This window comes from Rhamphochromis sp. 'chilingali', assembly GCF_963969265.1.
Source record: "Rhamphochromis sp. 'chilingali' genome assembly, chromosome: 20".
Taxonomy (NCBI): domain Eukaryota; kingdom Metazoa; phylum Chordata; class Actinopteri; order Cichliformes; family Cichlidae; genus Rhamphochromis; species Rhamphochromis sp. 'chilingali'.
The window spans coordinates 29,815,917-29,843,842 of NC_137947.1; the positions used below are offsets into that span (position 1 = coordinate 29,815,917).

Below are 27,926 nucleotides of genomic sequence, written 5' to 3' on the forward strand. Positions count from 1 at the left end.
TCACTTTCATTTTGATTCATTCCAGCTAGCAGACACACACATAACACAGTACTGTACTGTTACTGAGTGTGATGGCTGCACTTACAGCCACACAGTGGTAATATCACCATGTTAGTGTAGAGGCTTATAAGTAACCTTGCATTCACATTTCTTTCTTTAAATATAGGAATTTATTTACAGGACAATAAATAACTGGTTTTGGTTTAGAGTTAATTCACATATCCACATAACACTGCATTCTAAAATAAGTGCGCACATTTTAGTTTACACTGTTATGTATGATTAATTTTTTGTTTTCTGAGTTACCTTAGTTGCAGCTGTTCCAGTCCCTTGATTAAGGAGCCAAGAGGTGGAAAAGGGGCGGAGTGAGCTTTAAAGGAAGACTACAAATTGGTTCATGCCATAACTCAGGACCATGGGGAGGAATTGGAGTTCATTATGTTTGGTTTAGTTAGGTTTTGTGTGTTTTACCCCTTCTCCTGTTTTTGTGGGCTGATCAGCCACTATTTAAGTTTCCCCTTTGTCTCATTAAGTTAGGTCAGTTTGTTTGAGTTATCAGTAGTGTTGTCAACTTTGAGTAGAGTTTTTGTTAGTTTGACCTCTTTTATGGGCCCAAGATTTTGATTCTTTTTGCATGAGTTAACCAATTATGTTTTTTGGGTTAAATAAAAAATCATTTTTTTGGACTTTAACCTGTGCCTAAGTTTCCTTCACTGCTCGGTCCTTCACACTGAGAATAAAATGAACAATTTTGGTTTTATTATCAAAATATTTGGATAAGAGTTAAACTCTGTCCTAAAAAAAACATCCCTGAGCTTTAGCAATTCATTCATTCATTTCATTTATTTATTCATTTTCAGGCACAACAAATACCTATATTGAACATAAAATACACAAAACAAAAAACAAAACTTGCCTGAAAAAGGAGTGGGACGAAGAAAACTGGGGGGGGGGCAGGGATAGCTCAGTAGGTAAAGTGGTCGCCCCATGATCGGAAGGTCGGCGGTTCGAATCCACTTAACGGCTACCCTGAGGTACCCCTGAGCAAGGTACCGTCCCTACACACTGCTCCCCGGGCGCCTGCTTAGTGGGCTGCCCACTGCTTCACTGAGTGAATGGGTCAAATGCAGAGAAAAACAAGTAATTTCCCCATGGGGATCAATAAAGTATCCATTATTATTATTATTATTATTAAAAACTTATTAAATCCCACCCCTATACTCACTCATCAACAAAAAAAAACAATAAACTTCCCGCAGCTACGCCCATCATTGCATACAGACCCATCAACAGCCCCGGGCAGATACAAGCATCTAAGCGGCAGCTCGCAACCAACAATTAGAGCCTTCATAACTGAATACAGAATATATAAATTATAAATTGCATTACCACAGGTAACAGGCAGTAATAACTACAAGTAACAGACACACATACATATACATACATATATATCTACACACACAAGTACATATATGTACATACATACGCACACTTTATTTTTTATTTTTTATTTTGGAATCCATACCAGCAATGGTAAGAGGACAGACATTACAGAGCACACTAAAACCCATCATTGAGTATACTGTGACCAGACCAACTGTTTGTAGAGAAATTTAAATCTATGAATATTTTTGCATTGTTTCAATTGTAAACTCAGACTGTTCCAGATTTTCACACCACATACAGACACACAAAAGCCTTTACGGGTTGTTCGAGTTCTGGGTAATTTGAATTCTCCAAAGCCTCTCACATTATAAACCTTTTCTCGAATTTCAAATCTAGTTTGTAAATTTGCCGGTAAAAGTTTAGTAAAAGCTTTATACAAAATTATGGATGTATTGTAATTAACCAGATCCTGGAATTTAAGTAACTTTGCCTGAAGAAAGAATTTGTGAGTATGATCTAGATAACCAGCCTTGTGAATAATACGCAGTGCTCGTTTCTGTACTGTGACTAATGGATTAGTTGTATTTTTATATGTATTTCCCCACACTTCCACACAATATGTAAGATATGGAAGAACCAGGGTACAGTACAGAGTACGAAGTGCATCTTTATCAAGGAATTGTTTCACTTTGTTCAAAACTGCGAGGCTTCTGGAAATTTTGGTTTTTATGTGTCTGACGTGGGGTTTCCATGAAATTTTGTTATCAATTATAACTCCCAAAAATTTGTTTTCACTCACATTATCAATTGGTACACCTTCAATGATAATTGGTAATTCTATATTATATTTTAAATTACCAAAAAACATTGCTTTAGTTTTATTTATATTTAATGATAATTTATTTATGTCCATCCATTTTTTTATTAATTTTAGCTCCCTGTTTACGGTCATTACAAGATCAGTATAATCATCGCTACTGAAAAATATGTTGGTGTCATCTACAAACAGTATGAGTTTAAGTACTTGAGAAACATCAAAAATATCATTTATGTATACATTGAAAAGTTTTGGTCCCAACACTGACCCTTGGGGAACACCACATGTAATACCAAGTTTCTCTGAATGGTAATGCCCTATGCTAACATATTGTTCCCGACCTGTTAGGTAACTTTTTAACCAGTTACCAGCTTTCCCTCGAATACCATATCTTTCCAATTTATCCAGTAAAATTGAGTGATTGATTGTGTCGAAGGCCTTTTTGAGGTCAACAAAAATACCAACTGCATATTTATTTTTATCCAGTGTATCAGTAATTTCTTCTACTGCCTCAATTATCGCCATTGAAGTGGTTCTTTGCGTTCTGAAACCATACTGACCAACATTTATTATTTGATGTTTTTCAAGGAATTTTTCTAATCTTGAATTAAAAAGTTTTTCTAGAATTTTTGAGAATTGAGGCAGTAGAGAAATAGGCCTATAATTGGTAAAACTGTGTTTGTCATTACTTTTATATAGTGGTATTACTTTCGCAATTTTCATTTTTTTTGGAAAACAACCGGACTGAAATGATAAATTACAGATATATGTTAAGGGACTAGCAATATTCAGAATAACCTGTTTAACTACAGACATATTTATGTCATGATAATCCATTGAAGACTTACTTTTACATTTTAATGTGATATTTATTACTTCTTGCTCATTTGTAGCTGAGAGGAACAGTGAAAAGGGATTTGATTTTATATTACTGATATTTTCATTTTTATGACACGGGATGTCCGCTGCTAGTTCAGGGCCAACATTTATGAAGAATTTATTGAACCCATCGACAATATTACTCATGTTGTGATTTTCACCATTTGCATCAGTAAAATATTCAGGATATGATGTTCCAGAAGATCCTTGTTTAATTAAGTTGTTTAACACATCCCAAGTTCCTTTTATATTGTTTTTATTTTCATATAATCTTCTTCTATAATAAAGTTGTTTGCTCGTTCTTATAATATCAGTCAATTTATTTCTATATGCTTTATATCTTTGTTCCACTTCTTTTGTTTTTACTTTGATAAACTGTTTATACAGATTGTTTTTCTTTTTGCAAGCATTAATAATTCCTTTTGTGAGCCAAGGACTTTTTATCTTTTTTTTCTTTGTCATGTGTTCGTTTACAGGACAATGTTTATTGTACCACATAGTAAAAATATCTAGAAAATTATCATAAGCCTTGTCCACATCTGACTCTTCATACACCGAACTCCAATCTTGTTGTGCTAAATCGAAATTGAAGGCATGAATTGCTTCTTCATTTATTGTTCGCTTTGCTATCATGATCTTGGTATCTATTTTTTTTAAATCACAGTCACACAAAGTAAAAACTGGTAAGTGGTCAGTTATATCACAGACAAGCAGACCACTATTAATTTGGAAATCCATGACATTAGTAAAAATGTTGTCAATAATAGTGGCGCTATGTGAAGTTATTCTGCTTGGCTTTGTTATTGTTGGATATAGTGATAAGCTGTACATTGTGTCAGTAAAGTCATCAATGGCTTTTAACCTTGTTGGATTTAGCAAATCAATGTTAAAATCACCACAGATAAATAGTAATTTTTGGTTCACCGAAGCAAACGTTTTTTCTATCCATTCATTAAAAGTGTCAATACTTGAACTGGGTGTCCGATATATACAACTTATTATAACATTTCTCTTTTTTTCATTCATAATCTCAATAGTCAAACATTCCAAAATTCCATCAATAGCCATAGACATAGTTGTTACAACATTATATTTTATAGAGTTATGAACATATATAGCAACCCCGCCGCCCGCCTTATTTAATCTATTCATGTATTTTAAATCATATCCATTCAAACAAAAATCTATTCCTTTATCGACATTGAACCAAGTTTCAGTGATGGCTATAACACTAAAGGGGCGAGAAAATTGTTGCAAATAGTCCTTAATGAAATCAAAATTAGAGTACATACTTCTGCTGTTAAAGTGAATTAATGAGAGCTTCCCGTCTAGCAATGTCAGTTTATGTTACAGTTTTTTTGTTGTTGGGTGACTTTCATTCTTTAAATGTTTCACAGTTTCGATTTCACCCCATTTTGTTATCGCTGATGTGGAAACACTGCGAGTCTCACACGCTCATCACCACTTCTGAACAGTCTTTTCAGAGACAAACTTTCTTTGCAAATTATTTTTCATGTTAAACTCTCTTTCACCACGGCTGGACTTCCTTGTCCGAGAGATACATTCCATGAGGCTCTTTGGCTCCAGATGGCAGCAAAGCCAGGTAGACCGGTGTGACAGCGCCCTCGTCTGGTGACTTGGGAGCAGTTGGTCCAGCCATGTCAGTGCGCACCCATCCTGGGCAGCAGGCGTTCAAAAGGATCTTTTAAAAGAATCAAATTTAAAAACAAAATGTTAGCAACGACGATTTAATGGACATAAAACCATGACAAAAACCCCACTGAATATAGAAGTTCTGCATTGTTAGTTATATATTTCAGTTACCCCATCATTCGGTCTCTCCTTGCTCAGACGACGAGCATGAATCACGGACAGCACCTTTAAAAACATCCACACACAAATATAATCAGTGTCTCATAATATGGTTTCAGGTCAAATGTTCATGTCTCTGGTTAATAACAGCGAACACATTAATCAAACGTACGGTCAATCCAATTTTAGACACTGTATAGGCCCCGTCAGGCCAGCCGCGCTCTTTATGTTCGCCTTTCTTGGCCTCATCGACAAATCGTTGCATCAGTTCCACCAGCTCCTCCTCTGTGATGTTCTCGTTGCGGAAACATTGCTGGAGGTCCAAGTTGCACTTCTTCAAACCACTGACGCAGTTCATGCTGGAGACGTTCACCACACGACCTAAAACACACAGACGTACACACACAAGAATCTGAAGATGGAAAACAAACAGGACGTTTGTCTCCTTCGTGCTCTTAGAGTCCTTTAAACTTTAAACTCCAAACAGCTTCCATCTGAGGTTTGTTTCAGAGACTGATGGATAAGCTTTGAGCAGGTTCTCCAGGAGGACTTCTGATGTTCAGTTAAATGTGTGTTCTTGTTTTTTTAGACCCGTGTTTATGTAGCTATGATGTATCAGAATGGCTGCTGTGAAAAAGCTTTCCTGCTTTCTTTAGCCAATGCCTATTCTTCTCATCTGTCCTCTGCTCTCCTGCCTGTCAGGCAGAAATAAATCTCAGTAAGCCATGCTGAAGGAGGTCTTAAAATTAATTTGGAGGACAAATAGCAAGGGAGGCTGCATAATCGAAGATGCATAGTTTTATCATCTGCAGAAGCGAACTGGCATACAGCTAGGATACAGACATCATAGCAAGAAGAAGACTCCAAACAACTCTTCCTGATTGATGTCTAATATATTTAAAAACTAAAAGTTTATCATTATCAGTTACTGACATGTACACTCACTCAATTAAAAATGCAAACTTTCAAGTAAAATATGATGCAGACTGGGTCCAGCTGTACCTCCAGGTTTGATGATCTCACTGAAGACAGTCCACATGTTTCTGGTGGAGAAGAAGTTTGTCTTGAGAGTCACCTCCGCCTGGATGCCAAACGGAGTCGTGTCTGCCACTGAGGAGACAGCGTGATCTCCGTCAACATTACAACATCAGTGTGTGCAGCTCCACAGCACTATGATATACATCAGCACAAGAAGTTAATTACCTTTGAAAGCTATCGCAGCGTTATTGATGAGGACGTCCACTCCTCCGTATTTCTGTTTGAAGAACTCAGCAGCGGTTTTGATGCTGTTCAGATCGTCGATGTCCAGCTGGTGAAACAGGGGCTTCAGTCCCTCTGAGTTCAGAGCCTTCACCGCTGCCTCACCACGGCCTCTGCAAGAGGAGCAAAACATCCTCATTTATATTCACTTTGTCTTCGATCTCATCGTTTACACCTTATACCAGCTGAGATTCTCAGTCTTTCTCTCTTCATTTTGTCCCCAAAGGCCCTGAAACATGATGAAGTTCCATCACTGGCCTGGCCACATTACCACGGTCATTTACTGTACACATAATGGAACAAATGTGCAGCAAGACGTGTTCACAATTTCAGGTTGAAATCATCTGTAAAAACATTTCACTCATTCCTTTAGTTACATTAAAGATGTAACATACCTGCTGCATGAATATATTCAATTATTGAACCAATTTATAGGCTTGAACACATAAATGGCTGAAAAACAGATTCACTTTCATCTGACCTCAAACTGCAGTGATTTCCATCATGGGAGTATGAGACAGTGTCCCACAGGAATGCATTGAAGAGCCCATTACTCTAATGTGCATCCCATCACGTTGGAGATAAATAGCAGCGTGAGCATACCAAGTACCAACATGAAAATATTCACTTGACTCTTCAGCAGCACCTGTGTCACCTTCTCCAGGTTTTTCTAAATAAAAAACAAACAAAACAAATTCCCCCTCTCCTGCGGGTGGTCTATCCTTCAAGCTCGGGTCCTCTACCAGAGGCCTGGGAGGTTGAGGGTCCTGCGCAGTATCTTAGCTGTTCCTAGGACTGCGCTCTTCTGGACAGAGATCTCCGTTGTTGTTCCTGGGATCAACACTCGCCTAGTTTGGGAGTCACCGCACCTAGTGCTCCGATTACCACTGGGACCTCCACATTTTCTCGAGCTCTTCTCTGAGCCCTTGGTATTTCTCGAGCTTCTCGTGTTCCTTCTTCCCGATGTTGCTGTTATTCGGAACCTCTACATCGATCACTACGGCCGTCTTCTTCTGTTTGTCTACCACCACTATGTCCGGTTGGTTAGCTACCACCATTATGTCTGTCTGTATCTGGAAGTCAAACAGGATCTTAGCTCGGTCATTCTCCACCACCCTAGGGGACGTCTCCCATTTTGACCTCAGGACTTCCAGGTTATATTCGGCACAGATGTTTCTGTACACTATGCCGGCCATTTGGTTATGGCATTCCATGTATGCCTTGCCATTCCGTAGTCTGTATCCGTAGCCAGTCTTGTCAATGATCTCACTGAGGGGGTTCAGGCGTATGGAGAACAGCAGTGGGGACAGAGCATCTCCTTGGTAGATCCTGCACTTGATGGTAACTTGTGCTATGGGCTGCCACATCCCCATTGAGTTCCTGATGAAGGCTCTTAGGGTCCTGTTGATCTCGTATAGTTCTAGGCATTCCAGGATCCAGGTGTGGGGCATTGAGTCATAGGCCTTCTTGTAATCAAGCCAGGCAGTGCACAGGTTGGTCAGCCTAGTCTTGCAGTCTTGGGCGACTGCTCAGTCCACCAGAAGCTGGTGTTTTGTGCCTCTGGTATTCTTGCCAATCCCTTTCTGTGCCCCACTCATGTATTGACCCATGTGCCTGTTCATCTTAGCCGATATGATGCCTAACAGGAGCTTCCACGTGGTACTGAGGCAGGTTATTGGTTGGTAGTTGGATGGGACCGGCCCCTTCTGTGGGTCCTTGAGCATCAGGACTGTCCAGCCTTCGGTTAGCCATTCCGGGTGTCTCTCATCAACTAGCAGCTGGTTCATTTGTGCTGCCAGGCGCTCATGGAGTTAAGTTAGCTTCTTCAGCCAGTAGGCATGAACCAAGTCCAACACTGGAGACCCTTTCTTGGATGTCTGCCACGGTGATGGTTACTGGTCCCTGTTCAGGGAGGTTACTGTGGACTGCCCTCAGATCCACAAGCCACTGATCATTGCCATTATGGCAGGGCTTTAGATTAACTTTCTGCCGCAGTTGCACTGGTGCGCCTAATGTTTTTATCTTAGGCACATCAGCACAAAAGTTAGGCGCACCCAAATTTTTCAACCGCATCGCTTAACCCCGCAGTTTTACATGTGCACTTTTTGGGGGGGGGGAATTGCTGTCTATACAGACAATATTAATTTGTAAATGATTAACTAACAATCTTGTCAACACAAAGTTCTTCATTTGGAGCACAGTTCTACAAGAAAGAAAAATTACTGAAAAGGTGCTTGTGCTTAAAGTGCTTTGGCACTCTTTGGTAATGTTGTAGACGATGTTAAACGTAATCATCATCTCGGCCTCCTCTGACGACCTATTTGCTGCTACCTGCCGCTGAAAGGCAATGGGACGAGGGGACAGTTGGGCAGTGCATTTATCGCAGCATATAATGTGTTTTCTGGATACACTGCTTTTTCAGCATTCAAAGATTGATGGCACCGTGTCAGAGCACTGGCTATGAATTTCAGACAGATCAGGCCTTACCTTAACAAAAAAGTTATCAACAGTTCTTTTCATTTTTTCTTATTACCCACAGCTACATCCACTTCAGTCAGGTCTAGACTACTCAATAGGGCAGGGTATCATCACTGATTTCTATAATCCATTCAATTCCGATTCACAAGGTCCCGATTCGATTCGATTTCGCCTCAGACAGTCAGAAATATTATTATTTTGATAATTTATTAGTATTGACACTTGTGAGACTTCACCAGAGGTATAAGCATCATAGCAGATGCCTTTGTGTCAATGTAACTGAGGATAAAACACAGAAAAACATGAAGGAGATTTTCCTGGCCTGGCTTTTTTTTTTTAGCAGATTACCTTAAAAATATCCTGCAATTTTGTATAATTTTAAAAAGTATAAATTTCTTCAGTATTGAACAGCAGAAATTAGGCTTTCTTGTCCGAGGTCATTTAAGTTAAAAAAAGGGAAAAAAAGACAGCGGTCGACAGCACTGCAAACAACAGTAGACTGGTGGGTAATAAGTGAATGAATAATGCAGAAAACAGAGATTTGAGATGGGAAACTGTTCTTGAAGTACAGAGAGAGAGAGAGAGAGAGAGAGCTGCACATGAAGTGTGATTTGGAAGAAAAACTGCAAAAGTAAGAGTGAATTAATAACGATATTTATTAAATTTGAAGCGTAGTTTGGATCTTCTTTTGCTGCTGGTTCAGTGAATTTTGGTTGGAGAGAGAGAAAACCTGCAGCTCAGAATCGAGCGCAAAAAAGATGTAAACACAAAGTCCGGACCGTCGACGCATCAGAATCTGTGAGCTTTATTCAAACTACTCACCTCTCTCCATCCACCTGCACTTTCAAATGTACACACGAAGGACTACAGAAATATCTGGACCACGGCCAATCAGAGAGGTCCCGCCCCTGGCTATCACTGATTGGTTTAGACCACGATAGGGGCATAATGTGTGTATGTTGTTGACCACACAGAGACTTTCAGAGTTGCGGAGACTTTTTTTCTGTTCTTTTTTATTTGAACAGCTGCTGGTCGCACCAGTGCAACCTAGGATTTTTTTTAGTCGCACCACTGAAAAATTTGGTCGCACGCTAGAGCCCTGCATTATGGGTTGCAGCATTCTCCCTCTGGCGTTATTTTTGTGCCACTATTCTGAGCGCACGTAAAAAAAATTTGCAGGTGTAAGTGCAAACTAAGACGCAAACTAAGGTGCAAACCTTTTTTTACGTGCGCTCATTTTTTTACGTGCGCTCAGAATAGTGGCACAAAAATAACGCCGTACTCTTCCCGTATTGCTCTGGTCGTGTCCAAAAACTTGTAGACCAATTACGTCACAGCGACGCGCCGAAGGCTGTCCAAATTCGTAGACTCCTCCGAATGCAGCCGACAAATGCATCAGCATTTCTCCGAATTTGGAGGATGGGTCGGGTGTGTCCTTCGTGGTCCACCATATCCCAGAATTCCTAGCGTGGCCCAGCCAAATGGCAATGGCGGCCGCTACTATGTTTTAAAATTACTCTTATTAATCTGTCTGGGTCACAAAATAAACTTTTAACATTTTCAGTCGACAATGTGGGTGTGTAAATTTCAAATATCTGCTCGGTTTATCAAGATATTGCATATTTGCAAAAGTGCTTCGACGTTTTCGGAGACGTCTGTTTTTTTTTTTTGTTTTTTTTTTCCTTTTTTTTTTTGGCCTGTCCCGTTTGGCTCTTTTGCATCAGAATTGTTGTCTAAAGGCAAAGAAAGATGCCCAACGGATTTACTTTACCAAACTGACCATCCCAGCCTTGCCGTAATGGTCCATTTGATTCACCTTTTATTGTTTATTTTATTTTCACTTGCTGAATACGGGACAGACTGGACTGGGGGAAAGAAGGGGAGAAAGAAAGAGGGAAAGAGAAACAGCTGAGAAGAGGGACGGGGGAGAAGGGCAAAAGACAAAAACCAACAGAACGGGCAGAGAAAAAAAAAAAGCATATATCAATCACCTGGATCACCTGCTGAGAAAGAAAAAAGAAAGCAAGCAGAAGAGAACAAGAGTAATAGAATAAACAACATCACAATGATATATGGGAATATGACAGTAAATACTAAATGTTAAACATTATTGTGCAGCACATAAGATCAACAGAACACAGTGTGCTTTGAGGTAGGAGCCAAAAAGGGTGTAGTTTGTGGGTGTGATCACCCGTGTGTACACCTGTGAGCATGGACGCGCTTGGTTTTTTGTTTTTTTAAAAGGTTCCTTCATGTAATGATCTGCTAGAGGGTGTGGGGGGGCCACAGCCTCCAGGGCGTGAAGCAGGTATGGAGGAGATCAAAACTCCAGACATCCAGAGGCCCCCAGAACACAAGAGACCAAGGAAGACCAACAGAGGGGCAGCCGCGCCACTGTCCCGGAAAGAGCTGAGGAGAGTCCCAGATGAGGGCTCACTCAGCAGCCGCGGAGCAGAAGCCAGGGGGAGTTGCAGTGACGCGCCCGTGAGCTCCGCCGGCAGCCAGCCGTGCCTGAGTGACCGAGCCCCAGGCCGAGAGGCCTCTCGGAGACGTCTGTTACCCACCAGCTCGATAGCTAGCCGAGAGCTCGAGGGTCACTAGATCACTAGAACGTCAAAACTCCCAGCACATCAGTTGGTCAACTGTGTGCAGAAGGACAGTCAAATGATGCATCAAATGCCCTTTTTCACTCCGTGTGCGTGCTCAGAGCCTGAAGCAAGAAGCTTGGATGAACAAACAAACCACAGATGCAGTTCCTGTTAGCTCTGACCGAGCTTTAGTTTTGTTTAAGCTCTTGGTATGCAAAAGTGTTGAGATGATTAAACTGCAGATACATCATCAACTTGGTCCAGGTATCACCAGGTGAGTCACTTACACATTTCTGGCAGTGAGGTAAACATCTCCTTCAAACTGCTTGCAGAGTGCTCGGACAGTGGCCAGACCGATGCCCTTGTTACTTCCAGTTACCACGGCAACTCGGATTGGCATGTCTGTACAAAAAGAGAGAGAGGCATCAGTGTCTGAACTCCACACAAGTGGTGGTTAAACTCATAGGTGGGCCCTGCTCTGGACTGGGACCATAAGTTATCTAAGAAAAATACAACTTTAGATCATGGTAAAATTTATTTTAAAAAAGTGTGCGTTACTAGCAATTAAAGACTGCCCTGCAAATACGATCTGTAATATTTCTGTTAAACAAGAAGTCACATACTTGGGACTGTTAATATCCAAAGACCAAAAATCAAGATGCTCTTCAAACTTCACTCCAATTATACAGAAAATCCTAAAAAAGTTCAACCAGTGGCTGCAAAGGGACTTGTCTTTGAAAGGTAGAGTGTTAATTACTAAAGCTGAAGGGATATCCCGATGAACATATGCTGCTCTCTCCTTACATCTGGATAAGAAAATTAGTAAAGATATTGACCGCATGCTCTTTAATTTTATATGGAAAACCGTACGCACTATATTAGAAAAACTGTTGTGATGAATAAGTACGAATCAGGTGGGCTTAACGTCTTAGACTTTTCTACTTTAAATAACACTTTCAAAATTAATTGGGCTAAACATTTTCTTAAAAACCCTACCTCTATCTGGAACTTTATACCATATCGTATTTTCTCTCGTTTTGGTGGCTTTAATTTTATTTTAAATTGTAATTACAATGTTGAGAAACTCCCTGTAAAGCTTTCATCCTTCCATAAGCAGGTCCTCTTAGCGTGGACCCTCATTTATAAACACAACTTCTCACCTCACAAATACCTTATCTGGAACAACAGAGATATTTTATATAAAAATAAATCACTTTTCCTGGAAACTTGGGTCCAAACTGGGATCCTATTGGGGGCTCAGCTGGTTAATAAAGAGGGACAACTACTTATTTACAACGACTTTATTGCACTATATCATTTTCCAATCAGTGTTCAGGAATTCTCAATGGTGCTTGGTGCCATACCCTCAGGGACTTTAATGTTATATAAAAACACTGACAGCTCAATATCTACCTCAGTCACTCTCCCTGATCCAGCTGAGTCACCAATAGGAAAAATCTACTTTTCACAGGAACTTGGTAACAGCAATAAGAAAATACGCAGTTTATTCCAAGAAGATATCGGCTCTCTCCCATATATAATATCTTATTGGAACCGATTTGTTCCAGATATCAAGTGGAAGACAGTCTGGATGATCCCCCATAAATATTTGATTGTAAATAAGGTGAAAAAAGTCTCGTTTAAAATTCTACATAAATGTTATCCAGCCAGTCACTACATGGTCAAATTTAAAAGGGACATAAATACTAATTGTACTTTCTGTGGGGATCATCCAGAAACTGTGACACATCTTTCTTGGTGCTGTTCTTTTACACAGAGATTCTGGAAGGAATTTAGCAGTTTTGTCATTGTCCATATTTTAAGGGAGTTTTCTTTACGATGGGAAAATGTTTTATTCTGTTTCTTTAAGTTCCCCAAGAAGAATGAGAAATGTTTTTTATGATAAATTTGTTAATACTTTTAGCTAAATTTTTTATCCATAAATGTAAGTTTACTAACAAAACACCATATTTCTGTCATTTTTTTAAGGATGTGGAACTGTACATACAATCAATATCAGACTCCACCAACAAAAAGGCTCTCAAAACAATATATATATGTGAATTTTTGCATGTATTCTTATAATTGTTACTTTTTTCTTTTTACCCCTGGCTTTGTGTGTTCACGTTGTTGTTTTGTATACTTCATCTGTTCGTATGTTGTATACTCATTGTTTGTTAAATAAAGTTAAAAAAAAAAAAAGCCAGTTCCAGAGAGAAAGATAGTGGGAAAACAAATCCACATATATTGCTCCAATAATTTCAGGGGGGGGAATGAATTGAATGCACATACTGCAGCTCTGAAATGCACTGCAGAATGTGGATTAAATAAGTTTAGTTGTATTTGCAGTTAAAGGAGCTGTGTAGACAGTGCGATCAGTCAGTCCAGATACAAACGATACAAACACGCTGGTTTTACGAGGCATGTACAAACAGCACGCGACTGTAAATTACAGCATGGAATTAATAATTTGTCCAAACTTCCCGTTTGAAAGCCTTTGATCGAAGAAAATCAGAAGACTTTTCACCAGCGTCTCTCTCTCTGTTACATAACGCTGACTTTCAGTTTGCAGGTCGGCCCGACGCCTCCTTAAATCCGCTAAAATTCAAACAAGCTGCTGACAAACGAAAACTGTAAGATGTAGCGGAGGCCTCACACTTACTGAAGCTGGGGTTTGGTCCTGAATGAGGCTGCAGAGAGGACAAAAAGCGCTGCACATGAAAATGCACGACTGTAAAAAAAAAACAGAAAAAGAAGAAAAGCAGGGCGGCGTTCTGCGCAGGATCGGTGCGCATCCCCGGAAAAACAAGTGGAACACGTGGGTTGGGTTATGGATGAGCTGTACTGCGAGGAGTTTCACGTTAATATGGACAATATTTCGGCATTTCTCTATATTTTGGTTCAACTTTTAGGAAGGTTTGTAGGATCATCTGATAAAAATAAACGACAGCAGAACAGATTAGAGATCAGTGCTGTGGCTCACTGAAGGGTTTTTATGTGGCATGTAGTCCTCCAGCACCCTACAAAAAACCTCTTAATTGATCGTCCATTTGTAGTTCCTTGTGATTGTTAAAACTGTTACAGTGATTACAGTTTATTTGTGCTCTTCAGACTCACAAAGTCTTACGTATGTTGTGTGTTTCGATAGAGAGAGCTGTCCAGATGAGCGTGTATTTACCTACAAAAAGAGACCATGAGAGGTCACAGTCACAGAGCTGGACGAACTGCCCGGAAGAGGAGGCAGAAACACGAAAGCAGCGCCCGGTCAGGTAGAAACACGCTGACTGCTTGAGTTTAAAGTGTTTCAGTGCTGCATGCTGGCTCAGCTCAGACTCTCTGCCCCTCTCTCTGTCTCTCCAGTGTCTCTGTGTCACCAGCCGCAGCATGTGAAGCTCTGGAAGTGTCTTCACCACAGAGGATTTTCCTCCACACTGCTTCAGCCAGCTCTCTTCACTGGTACCACATCCTATATTGTTTTCCACATCCTCAGGAGTATCATATAACCCGAAAAGGAAAGCTGCCCATTGTTTGTTGGGTGATGTTAGGTTCATTCAGAACTTCCCACCTGACTTCATCAGGATTTTTTGTACACTAAATATATTTACTGAAGCCATGCCAGATTTTACCATCATGCTATGAATGTCTTCTGAGTTACAGCCTCTCACAATACATAGACATGAAGTACACACTCTGTATGAACTGACCTCCAAACTACTTCACATTATTGTATTCCAGAGTTTTTAAATTTTCACAATTTCCCAAGTACGGGAGCACCCTAATCAGTTTTATACTCTACCCAAGTATGACACCTAAAGCCAGAATCTTCAGCATGGTTTCATAGAGCATGACTGTGAGGAGGTTTTCTGTTGGTATCTTCTTGGGCCAATCAGAGACATTACCTACACTGACAGTTTGTGTGTTAAATCATGATATTCACATGTACATTTGGTTCATACAGACACAGGCAGAGGACTGCAGACTCTCAGAACCATCAAGGTAATCCAGATTCCCTAAATGCCACATTTTTATCAACATATATTATGAACTTTTTGCATCTTCAGGAAGAAAAAAAAAATCAAAAATGTTATTTTATTCTGAAAATCACAATGTGGAAACTTCAAGGAATAAACATAGCAAGTCGCTGACAGGCTGAAGTTGTTATGAAAGTGTTATAATGTTAAAAATAAATGATTTAATGGTTTATTAAAATTACTTTTTAAACTTTGATCATATTTTGTTAAACTCAACATCCACTTGTTCACCTTCTTTGTGACCACGTGCCTGATATTTGCAGTAATTCTGAATTCTAACTGAAACACGAGCATACATTTAAAACCATCACAAAGCACACGCTGACATATGCACAAAATGTTATTTTAATATTAAGTTTTATATTATTCATAAAGAAATAACTGTATATTGTTTATATAGCTTTCTTATAGGTTTTGTGCTCGATCTGTTAGGCAGTTAATGATTTATTTATGTGTGTTTTGCCTTTTAATTTATAAGAAAGAAATAAGTTAAACTGCTGCTTCATAAAAAAATACAAATATGATTAGTGAGGTAATTTGTGTAGTCACCATTTTTTTAAACATTTGAATTGGTTACTGTTTGGAATTAGTTACAGGATCAAGTGTAGATCCTGTAGTGACGTTTGAATGTTAAAGCTTTATCTGTTGGTGTTTGTGTGGCAGCCCGGTCAGCTGATTATTTCTCTGCCGGAGTCGTGCCTCCTCACAACCTCCACCGTTCTGCACAGCTACCTGGGACGGTACATCAAGAGGTAAACACAGAATGTAAACATATTCCAATATTTCCATCCTCTATACGGCATGCAGGATTTAATCTATGTATTAGGGGTGCAACATACACAAAATTAACAGTTCGGTTCGATACTTTGGTGTCACGATTCGATATTTTTTCGATACAAAAAAAATGTTCATGCTTTTTTAATTTGTCATTTATTAAAATTATAAATATATATTTTAACTCAAACGTACAGTTTTTAAATTACATGTTGCTGAAACAACAAAGGGATAAGAGAAATCACTCATCTTTGGAAAAGAGAGTTTATTACAGAGAAATGGCTCTTTCCAAAATAAAAGCTATACTGTACGCTTCTTCTGGGCTATATTCTCAGCAGCATATTAAACATATCAGGTCCCCATAAGGAGAATCACGTGCTAACGGCTGTCTAAATGACTCTGGTAAAGTTTGTAGCATGCGTGCTTGTTGTTTTTGTCTGCTTCCACTTGTCTTTGCACTAGGATGATGTCGGCGTAAATGTGCAGTCATATTCGTTGTGTTCCCACTAGTGCTGTCAGCTTTAATCTGAAATGACGTTAACGCCACAACACGGCAAATCTCCGTTAACGAGCTACCGCGGATCGCCCGTGCGTGGGGCTGGACGGCCAACACGTTAACGAGCTAACTGCGCTAACGCACTAGTTCACACCAATGTAAGTGAGCATTGCATGGCACATCCAACATACTGTTTTACTTTTGTCCATGACGCGCTTACCTTCAGGGTCATGCTTCACATGAAGATCAAAATAGTTCCAAACGCCAGGGGCCCGTTCTTCGTACGTCGCTCACTACATCCAAGATCAAACCATCGCGCTAACCGTGAGCTCGCTAATCCGGTTCTCCGAACACACCTTCCGTTGACGATTAGTACAGCTGGACGCAGTAATGTGAGATCACTGGGTGTCGTAAAAGGGGCTACGCATCGATAGTAGAAACATTGATCGGCAACCCTCTGATTGGTCGGCGAAAATGTCGAAGGAGCGCGCTCGGCTCGGTATTTTTCGGCAGCAGAGCAAGAACTCTTGAGTGAGGGATTTCAGGAGTTTCAGAGTTTAATCAGAACGCAAGGGAACACTGCAAAGGCTGCAAAAGCAAGGAGAGAGGGCTGGCAGAAAGTTGCTGACAAATTAAACTCGTAAGTAATTTAATAATAACAATAATAATGGAGTGGGTTTATATAGCGCTTTTCAAGGCACCCAAAGCGCTTTACAATGCCACTATTCAGTCACTCTCACATTCACACACTGGTGGAGGCAGCTACGGTTGTAGCCACAGCTGCCCTGGGGCAGACTGACAGAAGCCAGGCTGCCATATCGCGCCATCGGCCCCTCTGGCCAACACCAGTAGGCGGTAGGGTAGATTTATTATATTACACTATATTATCCAATATTATATTACATTATATTATAATATGTTATATTTTATCCTCTTTCACATTAGAGCCACGACAGGACCCACTAGAACATGGGAAGAGGTAAAAGTGAAATATAAGAATATCCTACAGAATGGTAATATTTATCACTTATATTGCTTTTAGTCTCTTGGAAAGAGACCCTGGAATAATCTGTTTGTTTATAACAGCAACCAAGAAAAGGGCAGAGGAAAAAAAGACAGGTGGTGGTCCTGCACCCCCTCGTCAACAAGTTGGTTAAGTGAATAATACCCTCACGGGAAAATCGATATCTCTCTATGAGCACACTGTCGCGCTGAGCTAAAGGATCCTGTCTATCCCGCAATATACGCTGAATTCTGAGGACTCTCCTTATCAATCTTGCACCTTCCGCAATGGGTGGCTCGCGTATACAGACAGGACATGGCTGCGACAGACTTCCCAAATCCACCTTCGCTTTTATAGCCGTGGTCTCTCATCTTGATTACACAAAGTAATTTACAATTGCTACTCTGAAATATGAATTAAATCTGTAATAATCACATACATGTAATAGAATGTTAATAGTACATTTCCCTTTTTTAGGAAATGACCTGTGTGAAATCAATAAATGGATCAGGTGCTGCATTGTCTTTAGTTACATTGATGTTATTTATTTATGGTGAAACAGTGGTGGAATATCGCTGTTGCTTTCGTATGATGACGCGGACATACCTGCGTGGCCGCGATCTAATCCTGTTTACATAAAGTAAACCTGCTCCCGAGCAGGTTTACGCTTACGGCTCTGTTGCTATGACAGCAAGTCCCGGATGAGCTTCGGGGAACCGAACGATCCAAGATCACGCGAAATCGTCAACAATCTAATCCAGCTAACTTACTTAGCGAGGTACGAAGAACAGGCCCCAGATCTGAATGAGGGTGGGGGAGGTTCAATTTGCCATGTTGCAAGGAGAGCTTAGCTTCTGTCTCGCTAGCTTGTGCTGCGCTCAGTGGATCTGCGCTCGACAGTGCAGCCTAGGTGGAGTAGTCGAACGCAGATCCACTGAGCTCTCAACACAGACAGCATCGTCAGAAGAAAAGTTGATAAAATAAATTTAAAATTTTGTATTGTTCGATACATATGCGAACCGAAAGCACTGTATCGAACGGTTCAATATCGATACGAGTATCGTTGCACTCCTACTATGTATGTGTTAGATCGTCATAAGCTTACACAAGTTCAGACTCAGTGCCAGGTTAATTGTGCGCCTGTACTTCACACTATCTCAGCACACAGAAGGATTCAGCTGATGGACTCTGAGTATTTTAGCCAGAATGAGATGAAACCAAACTGTTTCTGGGTGTGTGTTTTTTTCTCTCTGCAGCTGGAAACCTCGTCTGTCTCCCCTCCTGACCCTCTGCATCTTCTTGGTGTGTGAGCGGCACAGAGGAGAGGCCTCTGATTGGTTCCCTTACATCAATGTGCTGCCCACAGTTTACACCTGCCCCGCCTATTTCAGCGATGATGTCATGGCTCTTTTACCTGCCAGTGTGCGGAGGCGGGCCTTGGAGCAGAGGGAGGCAGTGAAGGAAATGCACTCCACCAATCAGGAGTTTTTCAGGTGAGTGCGGTTAAGGCCGGGATTTGTACTCGCTTGTGGATCAGCTCGTTTTCTAAAAATTGGCTGAATGCATCAGAATAAAAGTAATTGTTCAAATGATGTTTAGTCTTCTTGTGTGAAAAGTGAATGATCGCGTTGTGATTGGTTCACTGGTTCAGGTCCCTGCAGCCAGTTCTGAGTCAGCCCACAGCGGATGTTTTGACCTATGAGGCGCTGAGGTACACCTTCCTTATCTTTGACCAAATGAACCATTTACATAACAGCATTAGTGAATGAGAATACTATCTCTAACTAAGCTCCTCCTCCTTTCCCAGGTGGGCGTGGTGTAGTGTCAACACACGCACCGTCTTCATGAGCCATGCTTCAAGCAGCTTCCTGTCAGGACCTGATAATTATGCTTTAGCTCCCTTCCTGGATCTGCTCAACCATCGCCCTGACGTGCAGGTAAATGTGATGCTGCAAGAATACTGTAGCTGTTGAGTCGGAGCTGGTTGTACTGATTGAGAGTGTATGACTGCATTTCTTTTGTCAGGTAAAAGCAGGTTTTAACGATGTGACAAGATGTTATGAAATCAGGAGTGTGTCTGGGACTCTGCGCTACCAGCAGGCCTTCATTAACTACGGTTCCCACGATAACCAGCAGCTGTTGTTGGAGTACGGATTTGTCACCACTGCCAATCCCCACAGTGTGGTCTATGTGGACACAGGTAAATCTCTGCAGTAGGTTTTATCATGGGGAAGTTTTTGCCCTATCGTCGAATCAAATTTATATTTACATATATTGATCATGATATATTTATGACAGTGCTAATGAACTTTTATGAACACTCCCTGGACTTAAAATAGGTCATTACTTTACATGTTGGTAATCTGAAACAAGCTGTTTCCCTTCCTTCATTCTTCTTTTAAGTTCATTCTGATTGGCTACCTCTCACAAACAGCCATCATCCCCTCTCACTGCTACAAAGCAAACAGGGGAAAAAATAAATTTAAAACGAGTGTTTAAAGCAGTATTATGAAGCTTAAGCCTTTGCTTAGAGGGATTACTTGCACATACACCGACCTCATTATTTAAAACTTTGGAAACATGTTTATTATTTGCATCTGCCAGTGTAACATTAGATATATAAGAGAAAATATGGAAAACTGTTTGGCTTAAAACTTGATGTTTGTGTTTTTCACTGTGGTCCCTCAGATCTGCTCTGTGATGTTTTAAGAGGCGACAGAAGTTTGATTCAGAAGATCAAGTTTCTCAGAGAGAACAGTTTCCTTCAGTAAGACTCGGTTTACATACTTAATGATTCAGCTGTAAACAGGACTAATACTTAACTCGGATACAACTGCAAAATGGAAAAATGCCTTCATATGTTTCCTGCCTTCCTGCCAGTAATCTCACTGTGTCCAGTGACGGCCCCAGTTGGAGGCTGATGACGGCTCTCAGGCTGTTGTCGTTGCCACAAACACTGTAGTAAGCCTAAACACACATTTATGCATGTACATCGATGTGTTTTGCTCCAAAATCTGGGCGTCCATGCACAATCTGGATCAGTTTCTCTGTCTGTGGAGTGTGCCTGAACATGTGTGTGTGTAATTTACAGCCACCAGTGGAAGGCAGTGTTGCTCGGCCAGCTGGTGTGTGAGGAGAGAGAGCAGTGGAGCGTCCGGATGGCTAAGAGTCTCTGTCAGCGACTACTGCAAGACACATGCAGCGCACTAGATAAGGTGTGTGCACATGTGCATGAATTTAACTCTGTCCCTGTTTTGCAGCACCTCACCTGATTCCTTTTTTCTCCTGCACTGTGTGTGTGTGTGTGTAGGTCTCACACCTCCTCCAACAATGTGAGCAGCCAATTAGGGAGCAGCTAAATGTGGTCAAGTCACTGCGGCAGGAAGAGAGGTGCATCCTGGGAAGCTGCCTCAAGGCACTGGAGGAATCACTCAGACATAATGACAGTCCACTCGGTGCTGTGAACTGACATCTGATTGGCCCTCTGATCTGACAGCTGCTGCAAGAAGTCAAGTGATTGGCTGAAGCGTTTCCTGTGCTGTGTGTTGACTGAGAAAAGCAATAGGATGCTCTGTTACAGGCTCTCATCACCACCAGCTTAACTGCTCTAAGCAAAATACTACTACAGAAAGGATGCATCTCCAGTTTTAAATCCGCTATTTTATATATTTATTTTTGCTTTAATTAGTTAGATTTTGTATTACACATTTTATGAAGCCACCAAATATCCCAGCTGCTGTTTATGTTGTAATTTACAGCTCAAAGGGACATATTTCAATTTTCAACTCCATCTTTTTAGTGTTGGAATCTACTAGAGCAGCTTTGAATGATTCAATATAATCCCTGTTTCTGTCATACTAGGACTTGGTCCTCAATTTGATGTTTTAAGTCTATTAAAACCCCTTTAAGCCAACTTTCTTCTGATTGGCTGCCTTTGACAAACAGATGGATCTGAAACGAACAAACAAAAGATCTGTTGCATAATAAACAAAAAAGCGGCCTTGTTTTTTAATGAAATATGATTTTATTGAGTCAGATGACACCTTGTGCATTTCTAAACAAACATTAGGTGATGAAGAGTGATCAGATTTTAATGGATATCACTGGCTCTGGGAAAAGAGTTTCTTCTGCAGTGTGAAGTAAAACTGTCCAGGTGACTCTGAAACTCAAGCAGGTAATGATTGAGCGCCTTTTTTCCTGTTGTTATCATATTATTGGGCCTGAAACAGATCATAGTTCTGTGTTAACAAGTAAACAGTGACTGATTGGAACAGTGTCACTGCAGAGAGAAGTGATCCAGCTGAGCTGTTTTCTTTTATCTCTGCATAATGTGATTAGTTAGGTCAGAGCTGAACAACAGCCTTCGTCTTTGGGTGACGCTGGACAGTCTCCATGGCAACTGTGGCTTCATAGAGGGGGACTGCTTCCTCGGGCTGAGGCCTGCAGAGAGACACAAGGTGAATTTGATCAGAGACCCATTACAGTCTAATTTTAAAACAATCTGAATCCCCAAATCCATGAAATAACTACGGTCTGTACCAACATGTCATTTGTCTTTTAAACTAAAGGCTTATTAAATTAAACATTTACTTCTTAACCTTAAAAGAATGGTAGGCTATTAGCAATCGTTCCAGTCTTCTTCACCCAAAGCAGGTTTGACACCCCCGCACTAAACTGGAAACTAAACTTCTGCAAGTGCTGTTACAGCAGAAGTCTAATGTTAAAAATAATGAGATATTTCATCCAGATCCAGACAGATTAGGCAAATTCCAGAGCTGTCAAAAATAGAAGAAGTCTGCCTTGGACATGTGAAAGGGAAAGGCCTACCTTCTATATGTTAGAATTTATTTAATGTCTGCTTGTAAAGATTTAGCAATAAACAAATTAAATGCCTGGAGAAAAAAAAAAAAGCATACAAGAAGACAGAGGTGAAACAAACTGTTTTTGTGCATTTAAATAGGCTTCATTCCAAACAAATACACCATTAAAGCTAATTCAATATCAGTGGCTAATGAGGACATATGTCCCCTGTGAAACTTCATCACACTTCTGGTAATGTTCCAAACATATGTACAAATTGTCTAAGCTGCTGGACTTGGGACTTCTGCATGTTTGTGGGAATCATATGTGAGCATCCTGGAAACTGGAAAGTTGACCTCGTGTTAAAATGTGGATTTGTGTACTTTATCTAAGATAGTATGATCCCACTGAGAAATGTGATCCAGCACTGCTTAAACTAGATTTTGAGGTTACCTGAGTACTCCGCTTGACATCTTCTCCACGATATCCTTCAGAATATCTGCAAAAGTCAGTTAAGGCTTCAGAAATGCACATTATAGAGTTAAGGTTTTAGATTATATGCTGCAAGAACAGGATACGGAGGTATCTTCCTTGCTGTGATGATGATGCTGTCCAGACTTCAGGGTTTAGGAAGGACACAGAGGCTGATTTTAAATAAAGTAATCTGCAATCTGGAGGGTCCAACTGCAAATACACAGAGACACAGAGAGGTGAGGAAAGTGATACTGAAGACAGACCAGACTGAGCTGCATTCAGATGCTTTAAAGCCAGAGAGGTTATTTCTATTCAAATAGTAATAATAAACTATGAAGTTATCAATTTATGATGCCGCTGTTGAGTCTGACCCCAGCTCACCTGCAGGTCTTGGTGGGATGTAACCCAGTGGCCGCCCACTCCCAGCACACTGATGATGTCATGTTTGTGTGGAAGTAATTTCTTCTCTTCTGACTCCACTTCCTCCTCCCCTTCATGCAGATGAACTACACACACACACACACACACACAAACACAAACATACACAAAGGTCTTTTCTAATGTGTCTGATTTGTGCCTCTTCATCCTGCCTGTGACCAGATGTCTGACTGCAGCACCTTGAAGGATGCATCAATGAAGGATGGAGGACAGTCATGAGAGGAGCACAGGTGTGTCCACGACGTATAAAACAGGTGCACGACACAGTCTCAATATACGAGCTGTGGCAGGAAGTCTTTATGTTACAGATATTTTAGTCATTCCATCACAACTCATCAAAGGTGCCTTGTTGAGTGGCTGTAAACATCTGCAAAACTGAAGTTTTGCATGATTGGACATCCAGATAGTGTAGAAACTTCAAGTATGTGAGGAAAAGCAATTTTATTTTTTACCTCCAGAGTCAACAACGATATCCACTCCCAGTCCTCCCGTCTCCTCCATAACCGCCGACAGCAGTTCTGATGAGCTGTTATACACTGGAATAACTCTGGCTTCACACATAAACACACACATATATGAGAGAATGAGTCACTGCAGCTCAGAAAACATTTAAAACTAAGAAACCGACTGAGTTGTGTGTAATTCTACTCTGATCACATTTAATTTGCAAACTGCAGTTTTCACTAACGACCACATGATGGCAGCAGATTTTAGATGAAATAATTATTTCTGCAAAACTAGAAAAAAAATATTACTAATGGCTTATCTTCCCATAAATAGAATTACAGCTCAAACACCAATGACAGTTATGTTACTAATCAAGCTAGGAAGCAAGGCAAGTCAGTGGGGAAGAGAGGAAAAGAGCTCACCTACTAAGGGATCCTGAACACCTGAGGAGAATATGAAGGTGAGGAGAGGACAGGATGCAGAGATGAAAACAGGTTGGAAGCAGAGTATGTGAATATGAAAGGAATGACAAGAAAAGGCCAGTTTCGGTATCTCAAAATGTGATTTTGGAGAACATTTCAAAGATGATCATCAAGTTTTTTAATGCGAGCTACAGAAATGTCAGCGTGGGTCGGTACGCACCTACGCTGGGCCGAAGCTGCTCAAGGAAAGTGTGATTCTGTGGCGAGTGTGACGTCGTCAGCACCTTCGCCCCGTGGTAACAAGCCAGCTGGATACACATGAGGCCAAAAGACTTCGCAGCAAGAGGGATGAGATCATTACTCGTGAGTGCAATCAAACTAGAGCTTTGCTTTACAAGGTCGCACACAGTTTATATTTTGAGTGTTTTTACGTACGCTGGCTCCGTCCGTGACCAGGAGCGTGTGTCCGGCCGCCATACGAGCATGTGTGTGCAGAGCAGTGTAAGCGCAAAGGCCGTCACGCAGCGCTGCTGCCACACACACCGAGCTGAGCTTCTCTGGCTTCTGAACTTGAGATCACAGAAACACAAAAATGCTCACTGAACAGCTTTTTATAGGATTTTATTTACAAGATTTCAACTTTTAAGATTCTTAAAGTTCTTAACTTTACGTTGCTCTAAAATCCATCTGCCTAGAAGGTGATTGTCACTCCGTTCTTTTCCAAAGATTATAAATGTAGTCAGAGACTATGGGGGTGGATCAGGGCAGTGTGTGCACTTCAGGTGCTTTTACATTTCTTTCAATCTGAAAGTTCTGATTCAAAAAAGTTGAAAGTTCATGCGGTGCAGAGGTAAGGTGGACACACACAAAAACATTCTGCCCGTCGACTTTGAAGCAGAGCCGAGAACGGGTTCACCTTTTAGATCAGAGTGACCCTTTTTCTGAAATGATCGGTGAGTCAGTGCTGTGATATTTAGTAAAGTCAAGAGTCAGAATAAAAAACATAACATAGACCTAAAAGAATTTAGAAGTAAGTTTACTATGTCATAAAATCTGATAGATGAAAGTAGGAAAAAGAAAATTCACATAATAAAGATGTGAGAGAGCGTGCATCTCACCTAAATAATATTCATCGGTGTCAATGACCTCACAGAGTCCTGAGAAGCTGGAGTCCAGGGGAAGGATACCTGAAGAGGGAAGATGAAAATGGGAAATGTGGAGCCGCTTTCACAAAGATAAAGTTTAGAGAAATCAAACAGACTTCAGAGAGATCTCTAAGTTCTTTGTACTACAGTACAATGAATTAAGACTTGCTTGTAAGAAGAAGTGACTCCATCGTCAAGGTTATCAAATTCTTTTGGTTTTAAATGACTGTTAGTGTCTTTATTTTTGTGCAAGTTAGGACTTGTTTAACCCTAAAAACCAGTCCAAGTGTGTTAAAGTTATTTTGGTTATGACATCTTCTTGAATATGATCTAACAACATTCAAGGTTTCAGTCAGATCTGATATTAAAACATGTCCAACTTAGAAAACTGAGTCACAGTTCAGAAACAATGAACAATCAAAGACGTCTGTAAACACAAGTATTTATTCTTAAAAAGATTTAAACTTATAGAAATTCCCAAGTTGCAATCCTACAGAAAACCTCACATTCGCCATTTAAAAAATCATCCCTACCTACAACCTCGTCCTCCGGCTGAAACAAGGTAACCTTGGGACCAACTGTCAGGAAAAAACAAACAAGGAAACAGACACAAAAATTAAGACCCGTGAATGATGCATCACAAGGTCTCTTACTCACTCGGCACGAAAACACACACGTGTGAATTTGTTCTGAACAATAAAGCTAATTTCAGAGTCAAAATTTGTGTCTGTTTGCGACCTTGAAGGACGACCCCGGCCACCTCTCTGCCGACAGGGATTAAATCCCTCTGCATCCCGACATCTCTGAACAGCTGTAATAGACATCAGCAAAGTAGTGAGTTATTATCAGTGATGCATTTATCAAATTATTTCAGTTCAGAGGCAACAAAAGCAGCAAGAAAGAAAAATTAAACCACAAATGTGTCTTTTTTGATGTTTTTAAACACATTGTGAGTGTGCCTCAAACAAACAAGCAGCTTTAAACAAACAGCTTTTCTAACCCATCAGGTAGGTAGTTTTTTTAAAATTAATATTTTAAAGCATTTTGAGATCAGGTCCATCCTCTTAATACGATTAGAAATCTCTTCCACATTTACAAAATCACAGTTAATAATAGATTAAGCCCTGCTGTAGGCTACTGTAGCTCATTAATGGGAGTTACGATGAGCTACTACCTATATGGGAAAGCCTGGAGCCGGAGTGAAATAAGGTAAAGCCCTGAGTCATTATATTTATTTTTGGATGGTTCACTTATGAAACAATTATGTTTCTTACTTTTTGTAGTTTTATTCTTTTACTTGGCGGCACTGTGGTGCAGTGGCTCTGCCTTGCAGCAAGAACATCCTGGGTTTGAATCTATCTGGGGATGTTTTGGCAGAGCTTCCATGCTCTCCCAGTGTCTGAGTGGGTTCTCTCCGTGTACTCCGGACTTTCTCCAAACACATGCGTGGGGTAGGTTAACTGGTTTGACTGTGAGTTTAAATGGTTATCTGTCGCCCTGTGTTAGCCCCGTTACAGACTGGACCTGTCCAGCCCTCTTGACCTATGAGAGCTGGGATAGACTGTGTGGATTAATTCCAGTTTTGGCAGAACTAACATGCACTATAACTAAGCTACACTAACCCACCGGGAAACATGTTCAGCCACAGGTCTCACACTGTTAGTACCTTAAGGTCCAGTGGGCTGAGTCCACACGCCTTCACCTGAACTCTGACCTGATGGCTGCTCAGGACATCTGGGAGAGTCTGGAGAGAAACACACAAAGCCGCTCAGTGTAACAATGAAGACAAAGGTAGAAGTCATAAACACAAAAAAAACAGCAGAAACGTAAAATATGTTTACACTAACTAAGAAATAAATCATGCATATATCTGACATGATCTTCTTCTAAACATTTTATTGCAGCTTACTATGAAAGAGCAAAAACACCTGCTAAATAATCATTTTTACAGACAGTTAGTTGTTATACATATTCAGAGAAGCAGGGATTGTTCAGTTGACTGAGACTAATCAGCAGCAGGGAGTTAAATATGCAGATTAAGCCTGCACAGCTAATTTGCTTTTCTAATAAGTTCCTTTAATACTGACGTGCTGTAGTTGCTCAGCTGGAACCTCAAACTCACCATTTCCTGGATAACGAACTTGGGTTCAGCATCACTGACAGCTCGGCAGTACAGACCTTTCATAACGCTGCAGATTTTCATCAAATCCACAAACACAGAATATCAAAATATTATAACGTGACCGACTGGACTAGTGCTCTTCAAATAACAGCTGAGTCTAATATAGGAAAAATCAAACCGCCGGGATCGGATGGATAAAGTCAATCAGCTGACCTCCTCTTCTTCGTTGTTTTTTCTTTCTATGACTACAATACCGCCCACTACTGGACATGTAATATGAAATGAATCATTGGTGTTCGATTTCGTATATAATAATAATAATAATAATAATAATAATAATAATAATAATAATAATACAAGAAGAAGGAAAACAGTACGTTAATTAAAACTGTTTTAAGAAAAACTTATGCCTTAACAAAAGCCAGTGAATTACTAGCAAAACCTCAGTTTAATGAATGAATTTCTGCATTTATTTAGTTAATTTTATTTTTCTGCTACATTAAACCAATTCTGTTCTAGTTTTGCTTTATTTTATTTTACAACAATGAGCTATT

The 27,926-nt window shown here is 40.4% G+C and overlaps 3 protein-coding genes and 1 long non-coding RNA gene across 5 annotated transcripts in view; 2 read left to right on the forward strand and 2 right to left on the reverse strand.

The window, feature by feature from the left end:
• The window catches only part of LOC308388798 (uncharacterized protein), a 26,410-nt gene extending 12,380 nt beyond the window's left edge, over positions 1-14,030 (reverse strand). Inside the window, exons 1-7 of the mRNA XM_080869724.1 lie at positions 13,883-14,030; positions 11,508-11,622; positions 6,098-6,267; positions 5,897-6,004; positions 5,067-5,275; positions 4,907-4,960; positions 4,615-4,784 (exon numbers count right to left, since the gene is read on the reverse strand). Coding sequence (XP_080725850.1) covers positions 4,615-4,784; positions 4,907-4,960; positions 5,067-5,275; positions 5,897-6,004; positions 6,098-6,267; positions 11,508-11,622; positions 13,883-14,015 — 959 coding nt within the window. The 5' untranslated portion in view covers positions 14,016-14,030. The remainder of the gene's footprint in view (positions 1-4,614; positions 4,785-4,906; positions 4,961-5,066; positions 5,276-5,896; positions 6,005-6,097; positions 6,268-11,507; positions 11,623-13,882) is intronic.
• On the forward strand, positions 14,020-21,382 carry setd4 (SET domain containing 4). The gene is made up of 13 exons (XM_080868111.1): positions 14,020-14,136; positions 14,369-14,489; positions 14,581-14,676; positions 15,179-15,216; positions 15,915-16,003; positions 18,781-19,017; positions 19,176-19,235; positions 19,332-19,461; positions 19,550-19,724; positions 20,213-20,291; positions 20,405-20,485; positions 20,616-20,739; positions 20,835-21,382. The coding sequence occupies exons 2-13, from the start codon at positions 14,414-14,416 to the stop codon at positions 20,991-20,993; spliced, it is 1,344 nt and encodes a 447-aa protein (XP_080724237.1). The 5' UTR covers positions 14,020-14,136; positions 14,369-14,413; the 3' UTR covers positions 20,994-21,382.
• A 143-nt stretch (positions 21,383-21,525) lies between these two features.
• cryzl1 (crystallin, zeta (quinone reductase)-like 1) lies at positions 21,526-27,603 on the reverse strand. Of its 2 annotated transcripts, XM_080868112.1 has the most exons (13): positions 27,373-27,603; positions 26,917-26,994; positions 25,989-26,061; positions 25,784-25,828; positions 25,224-25,292; positions 24,541-24,674; positions 24,326-24,437; positions 24,106-24,126; positions 23,689-23,787; positions 23,180-23,304; positions 22,903-23,008; positions 22,778-22,823; positions 21,526-21,964 (listed from the first exon to the last, which is right to left on the reverse strand). In XM_080868112.1, exons 1-13 carry the CDS (start codon positions 27,451-27,453, stop codon positions 21,868-21,870), a joined length of 1,086 nt encoding a protein of 361 aa, XP_080724238.1. In that variant the 5' UTR covers positions 27,454-27,603; the 3' UTR covers positions 21,526-21,867. The 2 variants fall into 2 exon arrangements, with proteins under 2 accessions (XP_080724238.1, XP_080724239.1); XM_080868113.1 differs by lacking the exon at positions 24,106-24,126 and having other exon boundaries at positions 27,373-27,602.
• LOC308387823 lies at positions 21,857-24,423 on the forward strand. The gene is made up of 3 exons (XR_013969996.1): positions 21,857-21,981; positions 23,399-23,466; positions 24,300-24,423. It is a non-coding gene; the product is annotated as an uncharacterized lncRNA (long non-coding RNA).
• Positions 27,604-27,926: the final 323 nt, after the last annotated feature.